General features: G+C 35.9%; 2 protein-coding genes across 2 annotated transcripts; both read right to left on the bottom strand.

Moving 5' to 3' along the window:
• Positions 1–1,681: 1,681 nt before the first annotated feature.
• Positions 1,682–13,805, bottom strand: LOC116293597 (endothelin-converting enzyme 1-like). Its single transcript, XM_031701047.2, has 17 exons — positions 12,971–13,805; positions 12,696–12,752; positions 11,326–11,442; positions 11,126–11,206; positions 10,247–10,374; positions 9,733–9,961; positions 9,439–9,537; positions 8,492–8,578; positions 8,314–8,417; positions 6,911–6,969; positions 6,774–6,828; positions 5,144–5,211; positions 4,199–4,326; positions 3,167–3,232; positions 2,765–2,863; positions 2,146–2,222; positions 1,682–1,913 (listed from the first exon to the last, which is right to left on the bottom strand). Exons 1-17 carry the CDS (start codon positions 13,661–13,663, stop codon positions 1,793–1,795), a joined length of 2,268 nt encoding a protein of 755 aa, XP_031556907.2. The 5' UTR covers positions 13,664–13,805; the 3' UTR covers positions 1,682–1,792.
• A 1,988-nt stretch (positions 13,806–15,793) lies between these two features.
• Positions 15,794–24,290, bottom strand: LOC116293591 (endothelin-converting enzyme 1-like). The gene is made up of 17 exons (XM_089027889.1): positions 23,497–24,290; positions 22,975–23,031; positions 22,433–22,549; positions 22,229–22,309; positions 21,376–21,503; positions 20,903–21,131; positions 19,940–20,038; positions 19,162–19,248; positions 18,984–19,087; positions 18,605–18,663; positions 18,454–18,508; positions 17,999–18,066; positions 17,139–17,266; positions 16,950–17,015; positions 16,550–16,648; positions 16,127–16,203; positions 15,794–16,036 (listed from the first exon to the last, which is right to left on the bottom strand). The coding sequence occupies exons 1-17, from the start codon at positions 24,196–24,198 to the stop codon at positions 15,916–15,918; spliced, it is 2,277 nt and encodes a 758-aa protein (XP_088884015.1). The 5' UTR covers positions 24,199–24,290; the 3' UTR covers positions 15,794–15,915.
• Positions 24,291–25,927: the final 1,637 nt, after the last annotated feature.

The following is a 25,927-nucleotide window of genomic DNA, read 5'->3' as shown; positions in this document are numbered from 1 at the left end:
ACCTTGATATTGACTGGGTTAAAATGTCTACCATTCCACTCGGCTTTTGGATTGGAAAGTATGTACGAGAAGCTTCTGATAAGCAAGGTAACGTTTGCTTTTTATTTATTTATTATTGTTTTCCTGTTAAAAACGGTATATGAAAGCGGTGGCTCGAAACTAGTTGTTCTTGCTGCATAAATGTGTTGGTTCAGCGTAACGAATTCATTAGAACCCTTCAAATACTCTGAAAAATGGATTCTAGCATGTGATAACATTTGGCTGTTGTTATACTTTTCTCGGTAAAAGATATCCAGCCAGACAGAATCTTGTACCAGATTGTGAATGGTATAAAGCGACACCCGGAGTCAAAACATCGAACAGATGTCACATGCTGGATAAGACTAACATGAAGTAAATGTGTATAAGTATGTTTCGTAATAATTAAATATTTAGCTTATTGGAGAGAGAAACTATTTTGCACGTTGAATAAAGAACTTAGAGATTTTGGATAACGGATGGAAAAGATTTGAGTGGATTAAAATTAGTATCGACAACTACTAGGGGAGGAAGGGCAGGACGACTGGGGAGTCCTCGTTCCCTTCCTCCTCTTATTCCCTCCCCTCCTTAAAGCCCCCAAAGCCTAGAATCCTTGTACCGGATGAAAGTGAAAAAACCTGTTTTTGAGATATTAAAACTTCATATACGAATTAAGACTCTGCTGTTATTATGAAAGTCAACTTTCCAATGCGTAAAACAGTATTGCATAATAACTCTCTCAATCGTTACAATGCCGCAAGTATTGATGATCTTTCTGGGTATCGCGTGTTGTTTGAGCATCATATGACCACACCCCAGCATCCCCACGCCCCCACATTTTTTTTCTCCTGGTGAAATTTAACAAAGAAGAAATCAGTTTTATAATACTGTTGTAATAAGTTGTACTTCAGCTTACAATGATTGTATAACGAATCGCGTGACATTTTTGCTGTTCATGATTAGTGAGTATTTTAGCACTAGAGAATTCATTTCAATAACTATCATTAGGCAAAGTTTAGTAACTAGTTATTCAGAACTAGGTTTGAGAGTATCTTCTATATTATCGGTTTGATAAGTATCTGTTTAAATTCAGAATATCATTGTTTAGCTTTCTATTTCATCGTGGTCGATAAATTGTATATTGACTGTTTTCCCGGAAGTTTAGGTTGTTTAAGAAAATCATATACAATAAACTATGTTTCTGACAAGGTTTTAAGTCTCTTTAATCTCAAGACAGTAAAAGAAAAGGAATACAGTTTTCAAAGAGAAAAAAAAGGTTTACATTATCAACACGTAATTTGCATTAACGTCAATTCACGTACCGCACTGAACGCAACATAACCTTCACGAATACTTTTTTCTTTCAAAAAAATTTAAAATGGAAAACTAAATCATATTTAGTATATTGACACCGGATATAGTTTTCCATTTTTGAAAAAAATAAAAAATAAAAAATAAATAAATTCAGCGATTTGAAATAATCTTTTGAAATATTGGAATTTTCGGAGCCCAATATTTTCCGTCGAGCATGCTCAGTACGAAATAAGGGCTCTGGGTACGAGATTGGCCTCACGAAAGAACCCTGTATGGGGGTGATGGTTGTAAAAACAGGATTATTGAGGCTACACAGGCAAGAAGGTTGACTGAAACAATACACTAGGCATCTTTGAACATCCATTTTATTTATTTATAATGAACTTCTTTGTTTAATGCCTAGCATATTCGTGGAGTGCAGTATGGCGCGTTATAGAATTATCAAGGGACTAAAATGTTATTAGTCCAATGGTCCTTCTTTACTCCACAGATAGCATTTGTTGATTGGATTCATTGGGCTGTTGATTCTGCACTTGAATGCATTGGCGAACTCGCAGGAATTTGCTAACGAACCAATAATCCTGTTAAAATATTAAGCAAATGGTTATGAAAACTTGTTGCTTGATCCCAGTTGTCATGTTACATAACGTAACCAGCGCGGGACGAAATTAAAAAATAGACATCAGTGTTTTATGTGTCTTCAGGAAAGTTTTTTTTTTTGCTAAATTTAATTAAAATTAAAGTTATGACTTTTAAAAATACCTCATTAAGTCGAATTTCATGTGCCTCTAATGCAGCAGCTAATATACAAACCTGAATTTGTCATCTGCATGATTTGCATCCTGATTAGATTCGTATCGATCTTGAAGGGTAGAGTTACTACAAAAGTGCTGTGCATTATAGTAATAAAAAAAGAGTAGACTGACATTTACTAGCTTTGAAGGAATAAGTCACAAAAGTATACTAAGTAAGTGTACTATATTGAAGTGTCTATTCATATTCATGAGGGAGGATTAGTCTAATAAACATACTAGAATTGAAACAATGGATAACAAGGCGGTCTTCTTTGATGTATTTAGGTTCGGCTCATGTGAAGTTCTACGTTTGACCTGAGCCTAAGCGTCCCTGTGGAAACAATGGATCCCAAGCCAATCATGATATTACTATCTTTTTTAAAAAGAATACTAGTTGCAAAAGTATGCTCACAGTGAAATGTCAATTTGTCAATGGCGGCAAATAAAAATGCGGGACTCAAAGATAAATATTTACCAAGATTGCCGATAGCGGTTCTAACCAGAGGGTGCCGGAATCGTAGGATAAACAGCAAGAAATCACTTGAGCAAGAGTCTATTTTATATAGGGTATTTTATCTAGACCCACAAAAAAAGCATTATAGAAAACTAAAGGTTCAAACAAAAGAACAGACATTTACCTGAGCAAATCCAATGTAGAAGAGCTGTTCATTGGTATAATTGAGTCCTGGTAGCAGCCATGTTCCATCGGGATTTTGCTTTGCCCAATTGTAATATGCCTGAAAAATATATACTTTTTACAAACGTCTACAAACAAAATTGTGAAAAAAATGGCATTAGCTAATAGTAAGATAATGTTCACCAAACCTCTCCTGCAAAGAATATTAGGTCGTCGATTATTCAAACCAAGACTTTTCATGCCTTTTCTTCCACCATCTGTTTAGGTTGAAAATATAAATTTTTCGACTTTGGAGAGGGAAAGCTTTCCTCCTCCAATGTTTACGCACCCCCATGGAAACTGACGCCTGTCCCACCTCCTCAACTGAATCTGTCATTCAACATTTATTATTAACATTCGGTACCTTGAGTGCTATTTTCATAGCGCCGTTGTCTGCAATATTCTCCTCAACTGTAGTATTTTCGTTGATCTGATAATAACACAACAATTAATCCTAACCATGGTTACCAGTAACTGTCGAGCTCTGTGCGTCGTGCGTCGTGCTTCATTGTCTTAATCATGGTTTATAGAAAGATTGTTGCAAATTTGTTGTTTCGTAGAAATCAAAGTTTAAGTTTACAATTGATGACTGACTAATAAACTCAAATCCTGCTATGATATCACGATAGTACAAACCTTAATATCTTCAAGATGCATCATTCAAATCATATAAAATAAAATATTTTACAATTCAATTACTCACTTCACCGTGTAGAACCAACACTGATCATATTGATTTAGGGGTGAGGGTCACTTGAAATAAGTCCAAAATTTCCCTTAAAATATTGTGTTATTTCAATTCTTTGATTGACGGTCGTTGAAATTCTAGCCGGCGAACGATCAACCTTCGAGGAATCTAAAATCTGAGACAGAGTAGCACATGGTATACTACTCACATTTAAGGGGAGGAATGTAAGGATTTGTTTTGTTTGAACCAGGAGGAAGGGAGCGTGTCCAGGCAAATGGCTAGAACAGTGTCTCTTATTTTCAAACTAGTGCCGAGCTTGAAGCGGATAGCCGGATGACGGATAGAAAAAGGTTCATATTACAATAATTTTCTGTCTTGATTTAGCAATAAACACAAATTCTAGTTATTTTAGAGTATGTTTAAAGAGGGCCTGAGCAATAACGACGCCCCCTCCCTCCTGGTTTAGACAAAATACGTGAAGCGGGATATGAATAAATTGCATACTCATACTACAGTAACCGAAGCCGGCGGAAATTCTAGTATGTCCCCTTACCAATACTTGATTAATGAGTTGCAACTTAAATGCTTGGACCCACGACACACGGCACACGACGCACGACATCTAGACAAACTCCATTTCCAAGACACTTGGTTATTTTTAGTTTTAAAGCATATAGTTTGTTTGAATTATTCTTCGATTATTCTTACAGGCCATTTCCCTAACACTTTGTATTCTGAATACTGGTTTTCGAAGCATTTTTTCCTTTTATCAAATTCTTCAAGCGTAATATTTGACCACCATTCTCTCTGTTGTCCATCCTTGTCAAAGTATCTACCTATGAACCGAATACATAGTGTTCAACATTATTGTCTATACTTTGAATCACTAAAAACCGTTAATACAATTACGAAGGGTGTTGTTGAATTTAATGCCTGTTCTGGAATTCTGATTGCATTATGGTGTTCCTTGTAAGAAAAAACTCCTATCAGAATTCGAGTTTTGAGTAGGCATTACTGGGTTGCCTGTGGTAGCCAAGTCAATAAGTGTTACTTGTTTTTGTTTTCTGTCAGTCCTCCGCGACACAATGGAAAGGTTGCGCAATAATAGCAAGTTGTCTTTAAGACCGTAACAAAGGGCATCTGCTAAATGTTTTCCTTCTACATTTTGATTAATTAGCTTGTACCAGATGTGCATCAATGGCACTATGTTCAAGTGATTATGAAAAGGATGGAGCTAGCATACCATCAAATGACAGGAATTATCATCTATGCATGCTCTAGTTCGTGGACTTCTGTATTTTATGACAGCCCAACTAGAAACATTAATTTGATAGGTAGTTACAAGGATATCTAGCGAGAAGATGGCAAGGGTCTCTAAGGATTTAAGACAAGGATTTCCAAGACTTTTAATTTTAGTAGGAAATAATTTAAACCATTTTACGAACAACTTCTAGCTTTCTAGTCCATTTAAGTCTAGAAATTATCTTTATGATATAATATAACTTTACATAATATGTAATAATAATAATAATAATAATAATAATAATAACAACTTTATTTCAAGAGGGTAAAACACATAACAGATACGCAAGGTACTGATAAACTAGTGGCCCTCAAATAAAACTTAAACTTTTTGTAGACTTAATGACTTACCATCAACGCCAAACCCATGCATGATTTCATGACTAGAAAGTAAACCAAAATTTCCCAAGGTATAAGCTCTGTAATTAAGAAATTGCACATAAACATATAAAATTTAAAACTGATCCAGTAGTGCTGAAAAATAGTGCAAAATCGATCCATGGGATTTAGGAGAATATTTGGTTTGTGACGGGGGAAAAAAACTTAAAATCGTTGTCGTCACTGTATGGCGGCAAAGTGTTAATTGCTGTCGGATAATTACCACTTTATGCGTAACGATGAAATTTTAACAAATTGTACTACTCAGCAGTCTATAGACCCCTTGCATACGACGTCACGAATCACGTGATTTTTTCTCCTGGGGGACAACCAGACGCCATCTTTCTCGTAGTGAATGCTGATCTTGTCCTAAATATGATTCATTTTGCGCTGTTTTTGGTTGTTCGAATCGTTCAAACAGAGAAAAAGATGGAAGTTATCGTATCGTATATTGTAACGGCCAATATACTCCAACTTCCATGTGTATCGTTCCTTTGCTTCCTTTTGATTTAGATTATTCAAGTAATCTGGTAGAAAAGCTTTCCCATTAGTAGAATTTTTCGATTTACAAACGCTAGACATGTTCAATAGGCCCAACGCAGCTCAGTAATCACGTGCTTATTAATTCACTGAGAGCAAATGAATGAACATCTTGATTCCCATGTGTGAAATATACTGGTGAGCAAATAAACTTTCTACAACCTGTTTCGAGAGATCGTAATAAAACTACATTTCGTCACAAACTGGTTACACATCGTTTCATTCAGTTCTTTATAAGTAGCTAATAAGAATCACCAATTTAAAATAAATAAAAACATTTGCTCACAAGTACAGAAATGTGACCGTTAGCTGCAAAGGGCCCATTTCCCGTGTCTTCCCTATGTAAACAAAGTCTGGTTGTCCCCCAGGACAAGCGTAGCAACGGTTGCTAACGTAAATGTGACGTCAGTACAAGGGGTCTATTATATTTTAATAGTGGGTAATGCATATTTACCAGCAAAGTTATAATAGTTTTCTTATTCGGTCGCCATATGCATCATTTTCGAAAAAAAGAAAAACTCGAATGCGTAAACTTCAAGGACACGTAAATTTTAACCTCTCACTTTATTTCAACGAGCTAATATGCCAGGGGTGTATCCAAGGGGGGGGGGGGGGGCAGTCACAGGGTGCCCGTAAACCCCCCTTTCAAAGCCAAAAAAATCTAACCTGCCGTTGATGCAGTGTGTGAAGATTTGTTTAGACTTAACTTAAGCAGTTAAGAAAATCAGTTTTCTCGCGTCTCGGAGCCGTCTTTTCGTTTTCTTTCCCCTCTATCGACCATGATTCTTTTTCGTCAAAACAATTGATTGCTATAACGTCATATTGACGTCATATGACGTCATTATGACAATTTGGTATGTAAGGATCCCCCCAATTACAAATCCTGGATACGACCCTGTATGCTTTAGCTATATGCTGTTATCCAGAACCGAAAGAATTCTCAAACTTCCGATTTAGCTGATTACTTTGATTAAAAAAAGAAGAGCAGTGTAACAGAAACTATAAAAAAAAGATCAAAAACAATATATGGAATGAACTAAATACACTTGCAATTTCAACTTACCTTAGGAATTTGCTGGTATATAATGTTGGTGGCTGAAGATAGACAGTTGAGAGAGCTTTTTTGAATTAAAAACAAAGCTGGAATCAGTGGATTACTCAAGGTAAATTTCAACTTTAATGTAAGTGTAAACTACTTACTAATTTCATTATCTATAAGATGGTACTCGGCTATTCCTTTAAGAGGAGACATATACCATCTGAAACAAAGACAATGTATAAAATATCAACAAGACAACGACAACAACAACGACAACAAAAACAGCAGCAACAACAGAAACAACAATAACAACAAAAACTAACAGCAACAACAACGACAACAAAAACAGCAGCAACAACAGAAACAACAATAACAAAAACTAACAGCAACAACAACGACAACAAAAACAGCAGCAACAACAGAAACAACAATAACAACAAAAACTAACAGCAACAACAACGACAACAAAAACAGCAGCAACAACAGAAACAACAATAACAACAAAAACTAACAGCAACAACAACGACAACAAAAACAGCAGCAACAACAGAAACAACAATAACAACAAAAACTAACAGCAACAACAACGACAACAAAAACAGCAGCAACAACAGAAACAACAAAAACAACAAAAACTAACAGCAACAACAACGACAACAATAACAGCAGCAACAACAACAGAAACAACAATAACAACAAAAACTAACAGCAACAACAACGACAACAAAAACAGCAGCAACAACAGAAACAACAATAACAACAAAAACTAACAGCAACAACAACGACAACAAAAACAGCAGCAACAACAGAAACAACAATAACAACAAAAACTAACAGCAACAACAACGACAACGACAACAACAACAACAACAGCAGAAAACAACAACATCAATACGAAAGGCCCGATTTAGTAGCAAAGAAATCGTTGCTATTTTCCATTAATACTTGATTAACATTTTAGGACCCCTAAGGTAACTATGTGATCTACCCACGGTTGAATTTTTATTCCATTTAACATAAGATAAATTTTGTAATTTCGGAGTAGTTGAAATTCCTCCTCGAAAATTTGGAACTAGCCAATTATTATTCATACTTTTAGCGAACCATTTAAAACGTTTGTAAGAGATGTCGGTCAAGCTATCTTTGATTTTATTATTATTATTGCTGTTGTTATGAAAGTGCACGATGCACAGAATTTAGTTGAGTTAAGTAGTTGATGAGTTGATTTCAGTTGTAAACAGGACAAATGAAGGAAAGCCGCATACATATATACAAGAAGAAACTTCGTATCACGAAGGAAAAGAACCAGTTACCTCACATAAGGAAAATCCCCCTCGTGACAAGATTGAGCAGCGCAGAAATGGGGGATTCCTTAATGAATATTGATTCTTCTCAGGTGAAAAATTCACATTTGAATTAGAAAAAAATACCTTGAAAAGCTATACTGTGTGGTTTGAGGGTTTCTACAGGTTTTATTTCAAATTGTGTATTTTTGTAAATCATGTGATCTCTCAAAATTCCCCTTCTCATGTTATAAAATTTGCCAGATATCTAGCGCACTTACAATGTCTTATCTCTTGGCTTTCTCAAGTCGCGTAGTAGTCGTTGTCGATTATTCACGTAGATGGATATCTGGTTTCTGTAATATGTGGCAGCTGTGATGTTTAGCTGGAAATGAAAGATACGAATTGAGTTGTTGATCGATAGCACATCACAATTTAACACAAAAATCAAGTACTTACGCCTCTGTACTTTTCAAATAAGGAAGCCAATTTTGTGCTGTTCAACATGTAACTGGGAAAACCGAAATTCAAGCTCATACAGTCAGCCTGTTGAACAGCAAGAAGAAAAAGAAATTAAACAATCCAAGTCAGGACACAAATAACTTGATAGATGTTTGAACCCTGGAACAGCTTCTGGGCCGATAAGTCACGGTGCAGATAAATTTTTTTTGCTGACAAAATAAAGCCCAGAGCAGGTTAACCTCTGGATGGATATAACTCATAGCATGGTTAACTCACACATCCACCCCTGAATCAACCTCTGGACGGATATAAATAAGAGCATGGATAACTTACAGATCGATGAAAAAAGGTAACGAGTAAAGAGGCCAAGAGGAAAATAAAATCATTATTGTGTGCGATAGATGGTAGAACACATTTAACAGTTTCTAGACATCAACGGCTCAAAACTCAATTGCTGACGCCTGAACTCGTTTCCTTTGGCAGGAATTCTGGGGGCGACCAAACACTTACATATCACTTTAGGTACGAAAGGTTTGAAAAACGTAAATTATTCAAGGAAACAGAGCAAAATAACAAATTGATACTTGAACGCAGAGAACTGTAAACAGAATGTAAGTTTCAAAAAAGCACTATTGGAAGAATGTTGGTGGTTTTTGAACATTTTCCATGTTTCGACCGAATTCAATCCTAAATATCTTGTAATCTATACGAGTCTCATATTATAAGTAACCTTCCACAGTACTACAAATGCAATTAGACTGCCGAATGTCTTTGACCTTTCTCTTATATTTAGAGACATAGATCGTTATTGAATTATGTACGACACCTCAAAACGCAAGGAAAATAGCGGTAAAGACAATTTGAAGTTAAAATATGGCGCATGCGCATGCAAACTGTAGACATGCTTTGATCAAATTAAGCTTGTCTTTGCATTACTTGCCTACCTTTTGATATAATCGACTTTTAGTTGCACCATCTATCCAGGTTAGCAAGTTGAGGTTGTCTTTAAAAGCTTGAATCTGTTTCCTCGTAATTTGTTTTGCCTTTATACATAGAATAATATACAAATTTAGATATTGCCGGTGGGGCTATATTTAGCCACAGGTAGCCTAATTGAGATAATAATAAAATAGGGGAGCATAAAATCGAGAAACTATCGATGTTTCTCGACATCAATGTAATACGAACCAGTGAAAAATTAAACAAGAATAAAAAACAGGTTTTTTACGATCACTTACCAAGCTTATTTGCTTTGCAAGTTGTGCTTGATGTTCCTGGATATATGCAGCGGTTAATACGTCATCAAAAGCTTCAGGTGCTGAGTAAAAACACGTTTTCCAACGCTCTTCTTCAAATGTTATACCATATACTGCTTGGCCAAACCTTCCTAGAACGTCCCTGAAAGGCTTAGAAAGCCACCCGATCTCGTACTGTATCACGTACCATACCATATAGTTTGCCAGTATCCTAAACCAGAATAAAAACTACATGAAGAAGACTTAGTTCAATTGTACTGTTTACTACAATTGAAAAGTTGACGATCGATCCTGGCAGAATTTAGAGGAGGACCCACAATTTCATGCGGGAAATGCAAGGTCATCAGTCTAAAAGTAATTCAGCAAGGTTAGCAAGTCTACATTTTATGATATTTAAAATCTGAATTTTGAAATTAATACATATCAGGAGGCCTGCAGCCATGTGGCCACTCCTTAACTAATTATCATAATACAACATGGTTTACTAATAACCCACCTCTTTGGCGTGTTCTGTATAATTTTCATCGCATTCTTTAGGTAGGACAATATAGGCAGGATGATTGGCTCACTTTTAGGAATCGTAGATGGTTCAAACAGTTTATTTAAGTAAATAAACCAGTTAAGCTAAAGGAAAGTACAACACGTGAAGTATGAAGTTTTCATTTCCAGTTTATAATTTCGTGAACATTGTACTCTTTCAAACTCTCTTGCTGGTAAACGAAGCTTTGAGTTCAATTGCATCGAGTGATCAAGTCAAAAATAAATTTTACTATAACTCGATTGCCTCAAGGTGAGTGTCCTCCCTCCGCTTTAAAAAATATAAAACAACGCATACTCTTTTTGAAAGCGAAATTAAGCTAAGTGATTTGGCGCTTAATATGTATAGTTTGAAAAACATTCGTTAGGTTGTAATTATCTTTTATAGTGTTATGTTTGCCAGTAATGCTTTAATGACATGGCTCCGAGATTTCTGTGCCAATAATGCTTTTGTGACATGGCTCAAAAATTTCTGTGCCAGTGCCTTGCTGGAAAAATTGCAATGGAAGCCAAATGCAAACATTAATTCAAATTAAAAGGAAGGAAAATAAGAAAGTAAAGTTTTTACGTCTCGAGTTTTATAAAATGTATGTTTATATTGTGACAAATAAACTAAACCAAACTAAACTAAACTAAAATCAGAGAGCTGGAACGGGACGTCACGAATGGAACAATACTGTACCAGCCATTTGCCCAGAGACGCCCCCTTCCTCCTACTTTTAAATTCAATTTTAATAATAACACTTAAATTGCGGTTCTTGTTTTGCGGAATGTTTGCAATACGTATGACAAAGCAAAATCAAGGTAATTGCGAATTGAAGACTGAGCCAAAAATTACCTCAGGCACTTCCATTTGAAGTTGTTCAACAGTTTTGGTGTCCGGTTCATATGGTCGCCATTCTGCTTCAGTTAAAGTTACCTAACAAGCATAAAGCATTAGAGTTTGAGAGTAATTTAAACTATAAACTGAATTTAAAGCTTTTTGTGCATGTTTTGGCACGACCATAAAGATAAAAATGATCATAAAAATTTACTCACGTTTGCAAGTTGGGATTCCAAACGAATGATCTCGTCAGCTTTCTTGGCAGTGGTGTTGACGTTACCACCCAACAAAACCACGATATCAATGATCAGCTGCCTGTATGCTAACACTGCCTAGAAAAAAATAATTTCTTTAAAGTGCCTTCTAACAATATTCACAATATTTATTACACATGAAGTAAGATGTTGAAAAGCCCGAAAATATTTTATAGTTTGAGTGCAGCTTCTTGAAGTTATAAAGCTTTTTCCATGCCATATGCTAATGCTGTGACGTATGAGGAGTAATCATTAAATATGCAAAACAATACTGGCACAGATAAATTAAATTTGAAATCCGTCATTGTTTTCCCCAATGTTCTTATAAAAGTTATTTCAAGTTAGTTTTCACGCCGGTGTTTAGAATTACAAGGAACAACAAATACCCATAAATACCTCCTCATACGTCACAGAATTAGCATATGACATGGAAAAAGCTTAAGTTGGTCGTGGAAAAGGATATTTACATTTTGTTGAATGGCTCTCATGACTAGATGAAGTTTTTATAGCCAAGCCTGCATGAAAAAACTCAAAACTTTTTATCATTGATCCTGTGCAGATCTAAAATGCGGCGTCTGGCAAAGATATAAAAGACTGCAAGGAAAACCTCACATTTGGCAAAATAACTAATATAAGTAAGTAAATTTTTGTAATTAAACTATAGAATTCACAAGAGAAAAATAAAAGTTGATAACTTCAAAAATGTAATGGTATTTTCACGGGCAAAGAGTAAAAAAACACATACGCTTTATAATATTTATGAGAATAACAGTTTTACATATCATCTTCAGATAATGTTCAACGCCATCTAAGCTATGTTTAAACTAAACCCTTAACAATCTGTTTCGTTTGAGTTGGTTTTGCAAGCGCGAACTAAAACCGTCACGTGCGCTCGTGGTTCCACTTGAAAATTTATGAGCGATTAATTGTTAAGCATTATACAGAAAAGGACCAAAGTTTATGCAAACCGCAGTAAATATATTGACTATGATTGGAGAAATATGCCTTTAAGAAGTGATGACCAGAGCAAACGGTCCCGTTTAAAAGGGTAACTTTTTGAGTCAGAAATTAGTTCACAACGATCCTAACCCGGAGCTCAATATCTCAGAAATTACTTATCCGCCGAAACTTCCATTGATTTCTCAATATTAATAAAACTGTTCGAAAGAGGAAGGTTTGCTCTAATAGTTTAGAGAAAGTAAATAGTACATACATTCTCGCCTTTATAAACAACGCTCCGGTCTACGGTCTCCGGTACTATATTTATGGTTGGATCAGAGTTTCTGAATAATGCTGTATATAACCATACATTTTGAAAGAAGAGTGTGTACCTTTGATGATAGATTCAGAAAATGCTGTTTCATTACGGGTGGTTCAGTTTGCTTTATCTGCAGAGGATCAGAGCATTAAAATTATAAATCAATCATTAGACGAGGGTCACCAAAAAAAAAAAAAAAAATTCAGTACGTTTATCGTTATTATTATATCATTATTATTATCGTCGTCGTCGTCGTCATTCTTGTTGTTTCATGGTGCATGGCAAGCTTCAAATGTTGTTGTAAAAGGTTTCTAGACATTTTATTTTTCAACTTAATCAGGTACTTACATTTATTGATTTATTTTTGTTTTCTTCGCTGATTCCCACTTTGAAGAAAGGCCCTTCACTTTCTAGTTTATGAATAGAGAGAAGGGTCTCATTAAAATCCCACGTATTCTCATCCCAGTCTCCGCTCATGTCCCAACCTCCAAGTTCTCTAATACGTTCCCTCAGAGGTGCGTCACCAAGATTATCAATGACCGTTAAGTTCATGCACGATTTGTACAGATATGATGGCATTTGCTGTACTTCATTGCTTGCTCCGTTGACTCTTATTTTTCCCGTTTCTAATATCCTTCTTTTATATTTATCTGCTTTCAATTCGGCTATTTTAGTGAAAGAATAGTATGAGTAGCCTGGCGGTATAGGATTGTTTATCGGCCATCTCCCACAAGCGTACTCATAAAAGTCATCGCAAGGGTCCACGGCAAGGTTTATTGAACTATTGATTTGACTGGCTGCCTCAATGCATTCAGTGGTTTTACAAACCATGCTCGAGTGAGTGTTGGTTTTTCCCGTTGCCTGGGCATATATTGAGGATCGAATCTTGTTCCAACCATGTTCAAGAAAACGCCTCTTGTTCTGACTGGCCGCTACGTGGATCATGGATATCACAAGTAAGACCGCCAAGAAGCGAGAACAATAGATTTTCGACCATCGCTTGTTTTCTTGTCCCCCACCATCATTCATCCTTCTTCTCATCACGATTACACTGTTTCTTGCTGCTTGTCTGTTAGGATACTAGCTGCCCTTCTCATCCATGCACTGCAGACTGTTCGATATCCGCTTGTTGTTTGAAACAGTTTTTAAATTACGTGATTTTCTTCACCAGTAAATTGAACTTGTATCCAACGGTATCCAACCTGTTGAAAAATGATGGTTTTTGTTTTATCTATATATTTCATTTGTTGCTTGAAATATCTTTTTTTTCATTGATAAAAAATTACCTGCTCCTGTCTTCCATTCTGTAAAGACTACCTTTTGGCTGCGATTCCTTGACTTTTAAAATATTCTTTCGTCTCTGTGTTTATCAGTGAATTGTAATCTTAACTAATGTTTTTGCTATAATTTTAACCATAACGTGACCATTACAAACATCAAAATGGCTATGCATCCCGCTTGGCTCAAAGCCCTTTATGAGAATCTGTCGTATGCTTATTTATTGTAGCTTTTTGTTGTTGTTTTTGTTGCCTATCATCTTCTTATTTTGCCTTTCTGTGAAACAAAAAAACTGTATAAGATGTTCTCAGACTTGTTTATATCCCAGAGTTTATTAGATCATTTATATAATCATAGGCACGCTTATCACTTACATGATCACAGGCAATCGCTGTCGGTAGGACTCAAGAGAAAAAAACCGGGTATCGAATAGACCAGTTTCGAATTCCAAATTACCGCTGTGTTCCTTGATTACAGACTCATTTGGGTTAGCCTAGCCTCGTATCAGTGTTTAAATATTCACAAATACCAACAGAAAAGTAAAGAATGCACAAGTTCAACAATAAAAACATTTTGAAACTCGACGGACCTTGACAAGAACACGTGAATATTCTGCACAAACTCGAGGTTAACCCTGTGCAAATGAGTCTGTAATCAAGACACAGCGGTAATTTGGAATTCGAAAGGGGTCTATTATATGAAGAATGCCATCGGTATTGGACACTACCAGCACAACATGGTGCCAGGAGTGGGACAGAAACCGATAAACTAGAAAATGTTAAAAAAATACAAAGATTATTAGCGCTAGCGCTAACACGTGTTATACGTGGATCGACCAGATACCAAAATAACTACAATCACCTGCACACAAAGCGTTGTCGGTGGGAGATCTGAAATCTGAAAACTGAGACATGAAACTGAATTATGGGATGAGAGCTATGGATTTGTATATCAATGAAAAGGGATGATGCCATTTTTAGAATCATTGATGCTATTTCTAACTCGTTACCATGCTCGCGCGATAATCACGCTTCCTTTAATGTCTCGTTTTAGAACACGAACAGCGCCATATTTCGCTACGTCCACAACAAAAACACAGGCTTTGTTTTCCGCAAGACTGGAAGCCGTCTACCCTCAAGAAGTCAACCAATCAGGTTCCTCGTTCAAAATATTATGGACAACAACACGTATTTGGTGATTCATTTCATTTACTTTGGTAGTAAAAAATTTACAGTTTGATTTGATTTGAGATAATAGATCAAAAAGGAGAGCGAGTGTTTGATCAGGGCATCCAAATACCGAGAAACAGATGAAAGCACGAGGCCGTAGGCCGAGTGCTTTTATTGTTTTGAGGTGTTTGGATGCCCTGATCAAACACGAAGCACGAGTTTTTGAACTTACTTCTCAGCCTCATCATAATTCATTTGTTCTTGAATTTCCTGAGACTAAAAAAGTGATCAGTGTTTTCATCAGTGTCTTGATCCGTTTTTGATCAAGTATCAAGGTGCGTGCACGTGACTACAATGCAAAGTCGGCATTGGTCATTGACTTCATGAATTATTAATGAGTTTGAGAAAAAATGCATGAAGATGTGATAATTTTCTAAACAAAACTACCTTCACAAAGCCTCTTGTGGGCGTAAAAATATAATTCTTTTGTTCCTTGTTTATATCTTCAAGGAAAATAGCGTACGAATTGAGAAAGGAGTGAAAACTGAGATCGACCTAACGGAAGAGCACTGTACGGGGATGATAGTTGTAAAATAGGAGTTTTTTAATCAATGGAATTGAAGGGACATGTCCCTCCTTTGCAGTCCACCTCCTAATCCCAACCCAAGATTATTGAGGGCCGCTACTAGGCCAGAAGGTCAATTGAAGCAAGACACTAGTCATCTTTGAACATGCATTTTATTCATCTATAATGAATTCCTACATATTTAAATCCAAGCATATCTGGCGATTGCAGGATGGTGCGTACCGATTGTAAGAATTATCATTGATGGGATTAATATGCTGTTAGACCAATGGTCCTTCTTTACTCCACAGATAGCATTTGTTGATTGGATTCATTGGACTGTACTTTTTGCACTTGAATGCATTGGCGAACTCGCAGGAATTTGCCAACGAACCAATAATCCTGTTAAAATGAACAAAGGATCGTGATATCATGTTTGTTGATCCTAGTTGTAGGGTTAATTTCAATAATATTACCAGCCAATATACAAACCTGAATTTATCATCTGTATGACTTCCACTCTGAATCATGTCGTATCGATCTTGAAGAGTAGAGTTACTACAAAAGTGCTGTGTGTAGCAATAAAAAAATAAAATAAAATAAAATAAAGAATATATAAAAAAAGAGGAAACTGACATTTACACTTTAAAGTTACAAAACTATACTACGTAAATATACCATGGTGAACGATGGTGGCAAATAAACAACGTGGGCTTTAAAAAGACAGTTTTACCCAGATTGCCGATAGCAGCTCTAATCATAGGGTGAACAATAATGCAAGAAAGCACTTCACCGAGAATCAATTTAAAACTTAGGGTACGTACTTTCGTACACAGACCGACAGTAGGTATCCAAAAGATAGTTATAGAAACCTGGAGGTTCCAAAAAAAAAAAAAAAAAAAGATCCACATTAACCTGAGCAAATCCAATGTAGAAGAGCTGCTCATTGGTGTAATTCAGTCCTGGTAGCAACCATTTTTCACCCGGATTTTGGCTTACCCAATTGTAATACACCTGAAGGAAAATACATACTGTTTACAAACGTGTACGAACGAAATTGTGAGGCAAAAATGGCATTAAGCATAAAAGTGTTCGTCAAACTTTTCCAGCAAGAAAAATTTTGGTAGTCGATGGTTCAAACCAAGACTTTTTATTTGTTTTCTCCCATCATCTGTTTTGGCCGAAATCAATTTCTTCAGCTGGGGCGAAGAAAAGCTTTTCTTGTCCAATGTTTCCGTGCCCCCATATGAACGGTCGCCTGTCCCATCTCGTCACATAATTATGTTATTCAACAATTTCTTAATACATTCGGTACCTTGAGTGCTATTTTTAAAGCTCCATTGTCTGCAACATTTTCCTCAGCTGTATTCTTTCCGTTGATCTAAAGATAAACACAACATTTGATGATAACACAACATCCTTATATTACCATGGCTACCAAGACACATTATTATTTTCAGGTTTAAAGCATATAGTTTGTTTGAATTTTTCGATTAATTCTTACAGGCCATTTTCCTAATACTTTGTAGGCCGAATACTGCTTTTCAAAGCATTTTAGTCTTATATCAAATTCTTCAAGCGTACTATTTGACCACCAGCTTCTTTCTTTCCCATCCTTGTCATAGCGTCTACCTATGAACCAAATACGTGATGTTCAACATTACGATATGTTATTTTGAATAATTAGGGCATTGTTGATTTTATAATGCAATAGGCATAGTTGATTTTAAGGCCTGTTAAATGCCTGTTCGATGTATGCTGCGGCTCTAGCTTACAGTCCCCCCCCCCCCCCCCCCCCCACAAGTTTCCCCTGATAGTTTCATTATTCGAATGTTGATTTTTTTTTTGCTTTGTTTAGAGAATAAGAAGACTCAGACGCAATTCCATACGTTGAGAAACTAAATTTATTTGCTAAAGAAAATTAATTCCAAGCACACCTACTGCATTTAAATTGTCTTGGAAATGTTAGCCTTCCCAAGGGCGGATCCAGGGGGAGGGTCGGGGGAGTCGCGACCCCCCTGTCATTCCTGAGGTCAAATGGGCTTCCTGTGGTAAAAATGCGACTGGGATTCCTTTGCCCACAAAATTTACCCCTGAGACCCCCCCTTCAAAAAACCCTGGATCCGCCCTTGCTTCCAGTGAAAAACAATTGCTTCACTTGAACACTTAAAAGTCGTCTCGATTTGAATACCCAGACTGTTCTTTGCATCAAAGACATATATAACTTATTAAGGCCCCCATTTTGTGCCCCTTTATCTTTACACTAATTTCACTAGTAATGCCTCCCACCGATCTTGTTCTTCAGCCCCTCTCCTAATAATTATTGCACAGTCCCTTAGTCAAAAAGTTAACTTAATGACTTACCATTATTGCCAAATGCATGCATTATTTCGTGAGAAGAAACTAAACCAAATTTTCCCAAGTTATAAGCTCTATAATGAAAAAAATAAAAAATAAAAATAAAAAACAAAAATAAAAAAATTAAATAAAAGAGATCACATAAACATATTAAATTTATATGTTAAGTGTATGCTACATCGAGTGTATAAGCAATGCTTGAAACAACAATTGACTTCATAGTTAAATCATGCTTTCCACAAGATTTTGATTTCCAGCAAAAATTATTTATCGAGTCCAAAACTGACCACCACGTGCTGTCATATAGCCCTGAAAGAATTTGATTAAAAACCTCCGGATTCAGCTTATTACTACTGCACTTGCAGCTCTAACAAAATGGGAAGAGCTGTATGGAAGTTATTAAAAAGAAGATGAAAAACAATATATGCAATTAACTAAATACACTTGCTATATCAGCTTACCTTAGGAATTTGCTGGGATATAAGATCGGTGGCTGAAGAATGGCAGCTGGGAGAGCTTTATTCAACAACAACAACAACGAAAAAAAACAAGCTGGAATCAGTGCTTTATTCAAGGTAAAGGTAAACTTTTACGTAAGTGTATGCTACTTACTTATTTCATTTTCGATAAGATTGTAAATGGCAGTTCCTGTAAGAGGAGACGCATACCATCTAGAACAAAGGGCAAAGTACAAGCATCAACAATAACTTTGGAAATAAGCAAAAAATCAAACATTGGAGAATAGTGCTTTTAGAATTATATCATTAGTAACTCCAATATTATATTTGGGTTGTGATTTGAAATTTTTATCACATAATTGGGAGTATGCAAGATTTTTAGAAGAAGCTACAAGAGGTTGCCCTGGGGGTGTGAGGGGCTTGCTATTATTGGGTTTTGGGGGGACTTCAAGCGACGTCTTAAGAATTTTCTTTGTCATTTCAAGATTTTCCCTCCCCACCCCCCCTACCACACATTATAAACACAGCCTTACAATGTATTATCTCTTGGCTTTCTCAAGTAGCGTAGTACTCGTTGTCGTTTGTTCTTGTAGAAGGACACTTTGTTTTTGTAATATGTGGCAGCTGTGATGTTTAGCTGGAAATGGAAGATACGAATTGAGTTGTTGATCGATAGCACATCACAATTTAACACGAAAATCAAGCACTTACGCCTCTGTACTTTTCAAATAAGGAAGCCATTTTTGTGCTGTTCAACATGTAACTGGGAAAGCCTATCTTTTGACCCATGCAGTCAGCCTGTAGAGCAGCAAAAGAAAAAGAAAAAAACTTAAACGACCTCTGGGCTAATATCATTCAAGTACAGATAACTTGTTAGATAAATTGAACCCTGGAACATGCCTCTGGACCAATCTAATTCAGGGTGCAGCTGTTTCGTTGACAGATCGATTAAAGCCTGGAACAGATTAAACTCTAAAACAACCTCTGGGCTGATATAAATCAGAGCATAGATAACTCACAGATCCAACCCTGAAACAAACCAAGGACTGTGATTAGATGGAGGAGGCGTCTCTAAACGCTTGACTGGAACAGTTTTGTTTCCGTTCGTGACGTCACGTTCCGGCTCTTCTTTTTTATAGAATGGTGACGAGTTGGAAGACGGATAGATGACAGGTAAAAATGTCAAAATATTCTTAACACAACGATTTTCTGTCTTGATCAGTGGCAATCAACACAAATATTAGTTATTGTATGTTTTACGAGTTATTATACGGATCCAAAATCTAAGTACACAGGGCGAAAGCGGTACTACTTTTTAAAGGTCAGCTAAGATTTCTTTACTTTATTTCACATTTTGACGATGTTATTGTTTTTAAGCATCGCCATACATTTTCTTATAACATGACACTACAGAAACCTAACTTGGACTACCTGTGGTTACATTGATGTTATTTATCAAATTAAATTGGTCTTTACATTACCGACCTACCTTTTGATATAATGCACTTTTAGTTGCACCATCTATCCAGGTTAGCGAGTTGATGTTGTCCTTAAAAGCTTGAACCTCTTCACTCACAATTTGTTTTGCCTTTATGCATAGAATAATCATATAAAAATGTAAGCACTGTTTAAAAGCGGAGCTACCATGGTTTTTACCACAGGTAGCCCGATTTAGATAATGCTAAAAGGCTAACATAAAATCGGGAAATGTCGACTTTTTTTCGAGAAGAATGTTGTAATGTTCGGGATGTCTTTTGGAAGACAGTTTAGAGACACAAGTTGAGATTGTAAATCACCTTTATTCAAGAACAACTGACTGTGTGCTGATCTCAATACGATAGTAATTCAAAGGTCGTGTAATGTTACGAAGCTGGCGTGACAGGGTTACAGCAACGTCACAAATGTAATGTACTTCACAATGAGAACCATTGAAAAATTAACATTAAAATTTACGACCTTACAGCAATTCTTCGTTTGTAACAGACGTCATAGCCGCCATGTTGGAAGAATTTGACAAAAGATTTTTCAATGAATTATTTTGTTATATCTTCCAACATGGCGGACATCCGTTTTGTTATAATGCTGCCTTGGGATTGATTGCAAACCAAGAATACTTAAGCAAGTAAAAACAAATGAAAGAAACTGGCGTTTTGAAGTCATGTTTCCCAAAATATCCAGGTACCAGTTGAAAGAGCAACTTTGGACTAAATTCAACTTTAATGCATGAAGCCTAGTTTTTCTGATAAAAAGCGGCGGTTCCAGGAAGTTTACGAGACAATGGCCGTGAAAACAGATAAACCGTCTGGATTAATACGTTCCACTCACGTGCGTTGAATTTCGAAGATAGTAAAAGGGATCAGCTGAAGGCATAGTCAGCCATTTAGTCTTTATTCTGATACATTTGGGCTAGAACATTGTCCTTTTTTAGTCTACCTGAATTAACATAACTTACCAAGCTTATTCGCTTTGCAAGTTCCGCTTGATGTTCCTGGACATATGCAGCTGTAATTAAATCAGAAAAAGCTCTAAAAGCCGAGTCAATGCACGTTTTCCAACGCTCTCTGTCAGAAGTAGCACCCGTTATTGCTTGCGTGTACCTTCCCAGAGCGTCCCTGAAAGGCTTAGCAAGCCACCAGTTCTCGTACTGTATCACGTACCATACCATATAGTTTGCCAGTATCCTAAACCAGAATAAAAAGTAGATGAAGAAGATTGAGGATCCCGGCACAATTTAGGGGAGGACCCACAATTTCATGCGGTTAGATACAAGATTATTAATCTGAAAGTAGTTCAGTAATGTCAGCCAGTCTGAATTTAATGACATTTTAAAACTGAATTTTGGGATTAATAAACGTCAGGGGCCCGCCTGAAAGAATGGGACCACCCTTACTTAATTATAAAATTAGAAGATCGTTTATAACCGACCTCTTTGGCGTGTTCTGTATGATTTTCATCGCATTCTTTAGGTAGGACAACATAGGCAAGGCAATTGGTTCACTTTGAGGAATCGCAGATGGTTCAAACAGTTTATTTAAGTAAACGGTCCAGTTGAACTAAAGTAAAATATAAAACGTGATGTAATGATGAAATGATGAAGAACAATTAATGGTTTTCAACCATATCCAAGAGAATTAAATAACAAAAGACACGGCTATGTTGGAGGATATAAGTCTTGAATTAAAAGGCTTATTCGGGTGGCAGTAAAACGACGCCCTCACTCCATCGTCAATGTGTAAATTAAGTGATACTAGAACCATAGTATAGCAGCATGTTTAAATGTGCATACATAAAGAATGTATAGACAAATAAAGAATATATAAAGAAAATGATAAAGACAGCTTCGTTTGAATCTTGAGCTGAGGCCGATGCTGCCCGTCACTTAGTGTACATTGACTCTAAGGCCTAGGGCAAACGTCGAACTTTCCATGCACCGAACTCATTAAAAACAATGGATATCAGGTGGTAATGAGGCTGCATTCTTTGATGTAATTCAGTTCGGTGCATGGAAAGTTCGACGTTTGCCCGTTGCCCTTTTTATTTGGAATTCAATAATTTGTTTATTACACATAACGACATGCTTTTTCAAGGTGTTTCACTAATTGGCAAAAGCGGGTTGACAAAAAAAAAAAAAAAAAAAAAAAAAAAAGTGCCAAGTTTGAACTCTTAAGTTTTGCTCTCTACACTTACATTGCCGTTCTTGCTTTGTGGAATGTTTGCATTAGTTATGACGTAGCAAATCACAAAGTGATTGCGAATTGAAGACTGAGCCATAAATTACCTCAGGCACTTGTTGTTGAAGTTGTTCAAGAGTTTTAGTCTTTGTTTCAAACGGTCGCCATTCTGCTTCAATTAAAGTTAACTAACAAGCAAAGAACATTAGAATTTATATAGAGTGAATTCGACTATAAACTGAATTTAAAGCATTTTGGGCCTGATTTGGCACGAACATAAAGATAAGAAATATTTATAAAACTTCACTCACGTTTGCAAGTTGGGCATCCAAACGAATGATCTCGTCTGCTTTCTTGGCAGTGGTGCTCTCATTACCACCCAACAGAACCAAGATATCAATGATCAGCTGTCTGTATGCTACCACTTGCTAGGAATATATAAAAATATATTATTATATTGTAAAATGAGGAAGAACGTACATGAAAAAATTACTCAATTTTGATTGGCTTAGAGCAATGTTAAAGTGTAAATTCAGTGCAGTTTAAAAAAAGTGTAATTCAGTGCAGGTAAGTGTAATTCAGTGGAGGAAAGTGTAACACAATTTTTTGGAACAGTTAGAAGTTGCCTGTTTTCTCTTTTTGCTTTTATATACGAGCATGTTTCTATGAAGAGAACAGACTGTTGTATTCTTTGGAATCCTTCTACTGGATGTTCATCGTTGATCTACCATCTATATTCAAGTTTATTTATATCATATATATATATATGTCCGATAGATGTCAAAATGTTTGCTATTTGGTGTATCTATATACAGTACATTCATTACAATACAATATAAAGATAGATGTGTACCTTTGATGATAGATTCAGAAAATACTTTTTGCCTAAGGGTGGTTCAGATTGATGTATCTACAGGATCGGAGCAATAAATGAAAACAAATGATTAGACTATTTGTTCACAAATAAAACCGTCTGAATATAATAATAATAATAATAATAATAATAAATAATTTGTAATTATTTATTATAAAATATTTAAATAATTATAATAATTATAATAACAATAATAACAAATATCATCATTATTACTATTATTACTATTATTATTATTATTATTATTATTGATATCTTCAATACCAGTGCTAATAAAGTTTTAGTCGAGTTGTAAATTACCTAGTGTTTTAAAAAGAGCGATTTACAATTGTATATGTAGTCAACAAATAGTAAAAATAAAGTTTACATCATCATTATTGTTATTATTATTATTATTATTATTATTGTTAATATTATTATTTCATGATTCATGGCAAGTTTTGAATGTTTTTTAAAGGTTTTTAGACATTTTGTCGGTTCGAAACTCAATAAGTTACTTACATTTAATGCTTTATTTTTTCCGGCTTCTATGATTCCCACCTTAAAAAAAGGCCCTGCACCGTTTTCTTTATGAATAGAGATAAGGGTCTTATTAAAATCCCACGTATTCTCATCCCAGTCTCCAATCATGTCCCAACCACCAAATTCTCTAATACGTTCTCTCAGAGGTTCGTCATCAAGATTTTCAATGGCCGTTAGGTTCATGCACGAGGCGTACAAAACAGATGGCATTTGCTGCACTTCTTTGCTTGCTCCTTTTACTTTTATAACTCCCGATTCTAATTTGGTTTTTTTATATGTCTGTGTTTTCAATTCGGCGATAGTATATATAGAATGATATGCGTAGCCAGCTGGTATAGGATTGTTTGTCGGCCATTTCCCACAAGCGTACTCATAAAAGTCATCGCAAGGGTCCACAGCTAGGTTGATCGAACTATTGATTTGGATGGCTGCCTCAATGCATTCAGTGGTGTTACAAACCCTGTTGGATTGAGTGTTAGTTTTCCTTGTTGTCTTGGCATATCTTGGGGTTCGAATTTTATTCAAACCTTGATCAAGATTACTCCTCATTTCGTCCTGAGTTGATGCTACTCGGATCATGGATATCACCAGTAGGACTGCCAAGAAACGAGGACCATGGATTAACGACCATCGCTGATTTTCTTGTCTCACACCGCTGCCACCATTCACCATTCTTTCCATCACGACTAAACTAATTCTTACCGCTTGTCTGTTATGATACTAGCTCCTGTTCTCTTGAAGATTAAGTGTTACCACAACTGTAGGCTCTTTTCGATCCGGTTTTTGTTTTAAACAAGCTTTCACTTTTTTAAGTGATTTTCTTTAGCAGTAAATCAAACGTGTATCTTACCTGCTCAACAGCTGTTTTTATGTTGGTTTTTTAATTTTATTTTTAAATTCCATTCATTGCTTGTTACTTTTTTTTCGTTGATAAGAATTACCTGCTTCCTCCTTCCAATATAAAATTATTCTTTTTTTGCCTGTGAATCCTTCACTTTTAAATTCTTCAATAACAATGTAAATATAAGCTAATATATTTGTTATAATTTTGACCATTAAGTGACCAATACAAACACATGGCTACGCATGAATCTCTCGTATGCGATTTTATTTTCGTTACCTGTCATATATATTTTTTGCCTTTCCTTCAAAACAGAAAACTATACGATGTTCTTAGACTTGTTTATATCCCAAAGTTTATTAGATCATTTATGTAATCATAGGGCTCACTTATCATTTACATGCATCACGGTCGACCAATAGCGGTAAAACTCCGAATAAACTGAGAAATGAACCAGCTATCGAATTACAAGTAGGATGCTTTCATTATTGGACACTATTAGAAAAAAAAAACATGGTCGCATGCCAGGTGTGGAAAAAACCCAAAGAAACTTGAAACTTAATCAAAATATTACGAAGATTATTAGATACCTCGACTAACACGAGAATGGAACAGATACCAAAAGCATTGTATACAAAACGTTGTCGGTCAGAAATCTGAAATCTTGACTCTTAGACATGAAATGATGAATTATGAATTTAAATATCAAGTAAAAGGGATAATTATTTTGTCTTTTTTACTAGTTCACAACCAGTTAATATCTTAATGAATGTACCTTTGAACGATTGGCTGCCGTAGCAAATACTCTCAGATTTCAGTTCTCCGACCGACGACGATATAAATCTTCAGCAAGGCAAGCCGAAGCAACGGAAATTCATTTTATACAAGTAGAAGTACAATTAAAGATAACAAAGCCCAAACAATAAACACATATCATGTGAAGAATAAAACCAACACAGGACAACCTACGTGTCAAAGCCAGCAAATGAACATCACATATTATAAGACCAAGATGGTCTTGGATTTCATAGTACAAACATTAACCCTCCATCTATGGACCCGAAATCGACGACATAACCAAATTCAAATAGTATTGTAACTTAAGAAAACTGGAGAGTTTCAATTCAGTGGCATGGTCATTATAGGAAAATAAATGTTTGAAAAGTGGTTTCTCTATCTGAAACGATGGCAGGGCCCTAAACACAAATTGGGCACGTAAATCGCGTCAGCGCGTATGTGCTAATATAAAGAACGATACTATAGCGGATGATAATCGAACAATGAAACTATTCACAGTCAGTGTGAATATTATGATGAATACCCTAAGGAATTGTAATATGCAAATAGAGTATATATAAAGGGAAGCTTGGTCCCTCTGGTGCCACTTTATTCAAATTATTGAAAAATTATTAATTGATTGAATTACCGATCCTGCTTGCTCGCCCATTTCTTGGAAAGTCAAGAACAGGTTCCTCTTCGGTTACCGCCAGGAGATGTAAGACAGGCAGTTCTTTCTGTTGCTGATCCGGGGAGAGAAGTTCCTAATGTTGGTCAAAATGAGCCAGGACA

The sequence above is a fragment of the Actinia tenebrosa genome, unplaced genomic scaffold (assembly GCF_029948245.1).
Source record: "Actinia tenebrosa isolate PJP-AT-01 unplaced genomic scaffold, QUT_ActTen_1.0 PGA_scaffold12__29_contigs__length_12842862, whole genome shotgun sequence".
NCBI classification, from domain to species: domain Eukaryota; kingdom Metazoa; phylum Cnidaria; class Anthozoa; order Actiniaria; family Actiniidae; genus Actinia; species Actinia tenebrosa.
Note: the sequence above shows the minus strand (reverse complement) of the source record. Positions and strands in the feature narration are given on the sequence as shown.

Excerpts from the sequence above, each read along its gene's own strand:
- LOC116293591 (XM_089027889.1), bottom strand. The coding sequence starts at position 24,198 with ATGGAAAGAATGGTGAATGGTGGCAGCGGTGTGAGACAAGAAAATCAG. Across the intron at positions 21,132-21,375 it reads ATACAGAACACGCCAAAGAG|GATACTGGCAAACTATATGG; the intron begins GTCGGTTATAAA and ends ATTCTGGTTTAG. Across the intron at positions 19,088-19,161 it reads TATTTGAAAAGTACAGAGGC|CTAAACATCACAGCTGCCAC; the intron begins GTAAGTGCTTGA and ends TTCCATTTCCAG.
- LOC116293597 (XM_031701047.2), bottom strand. The coding sequence starts at position 13,663 with ATGAGAAGAAGGATGAATGATGGTGGGGGACAAGAAAACAAGCGATGG. Across the intron at positions 9,538-9,732 it reads TTGCAAAGCAAATAAGCTTG|GCAAAACAAATTACGAGGAA; the intron begins GTAAGTGATCGT and ends CTATGTATAAAG. Across the intron at positions 1,914-2,145 it reads CATGCAGATGACAAATTCAG|GATTATTGGTTCGTTAGCAA; the intron begins GTTTGTATATTA and ends ATATTTTAACAG.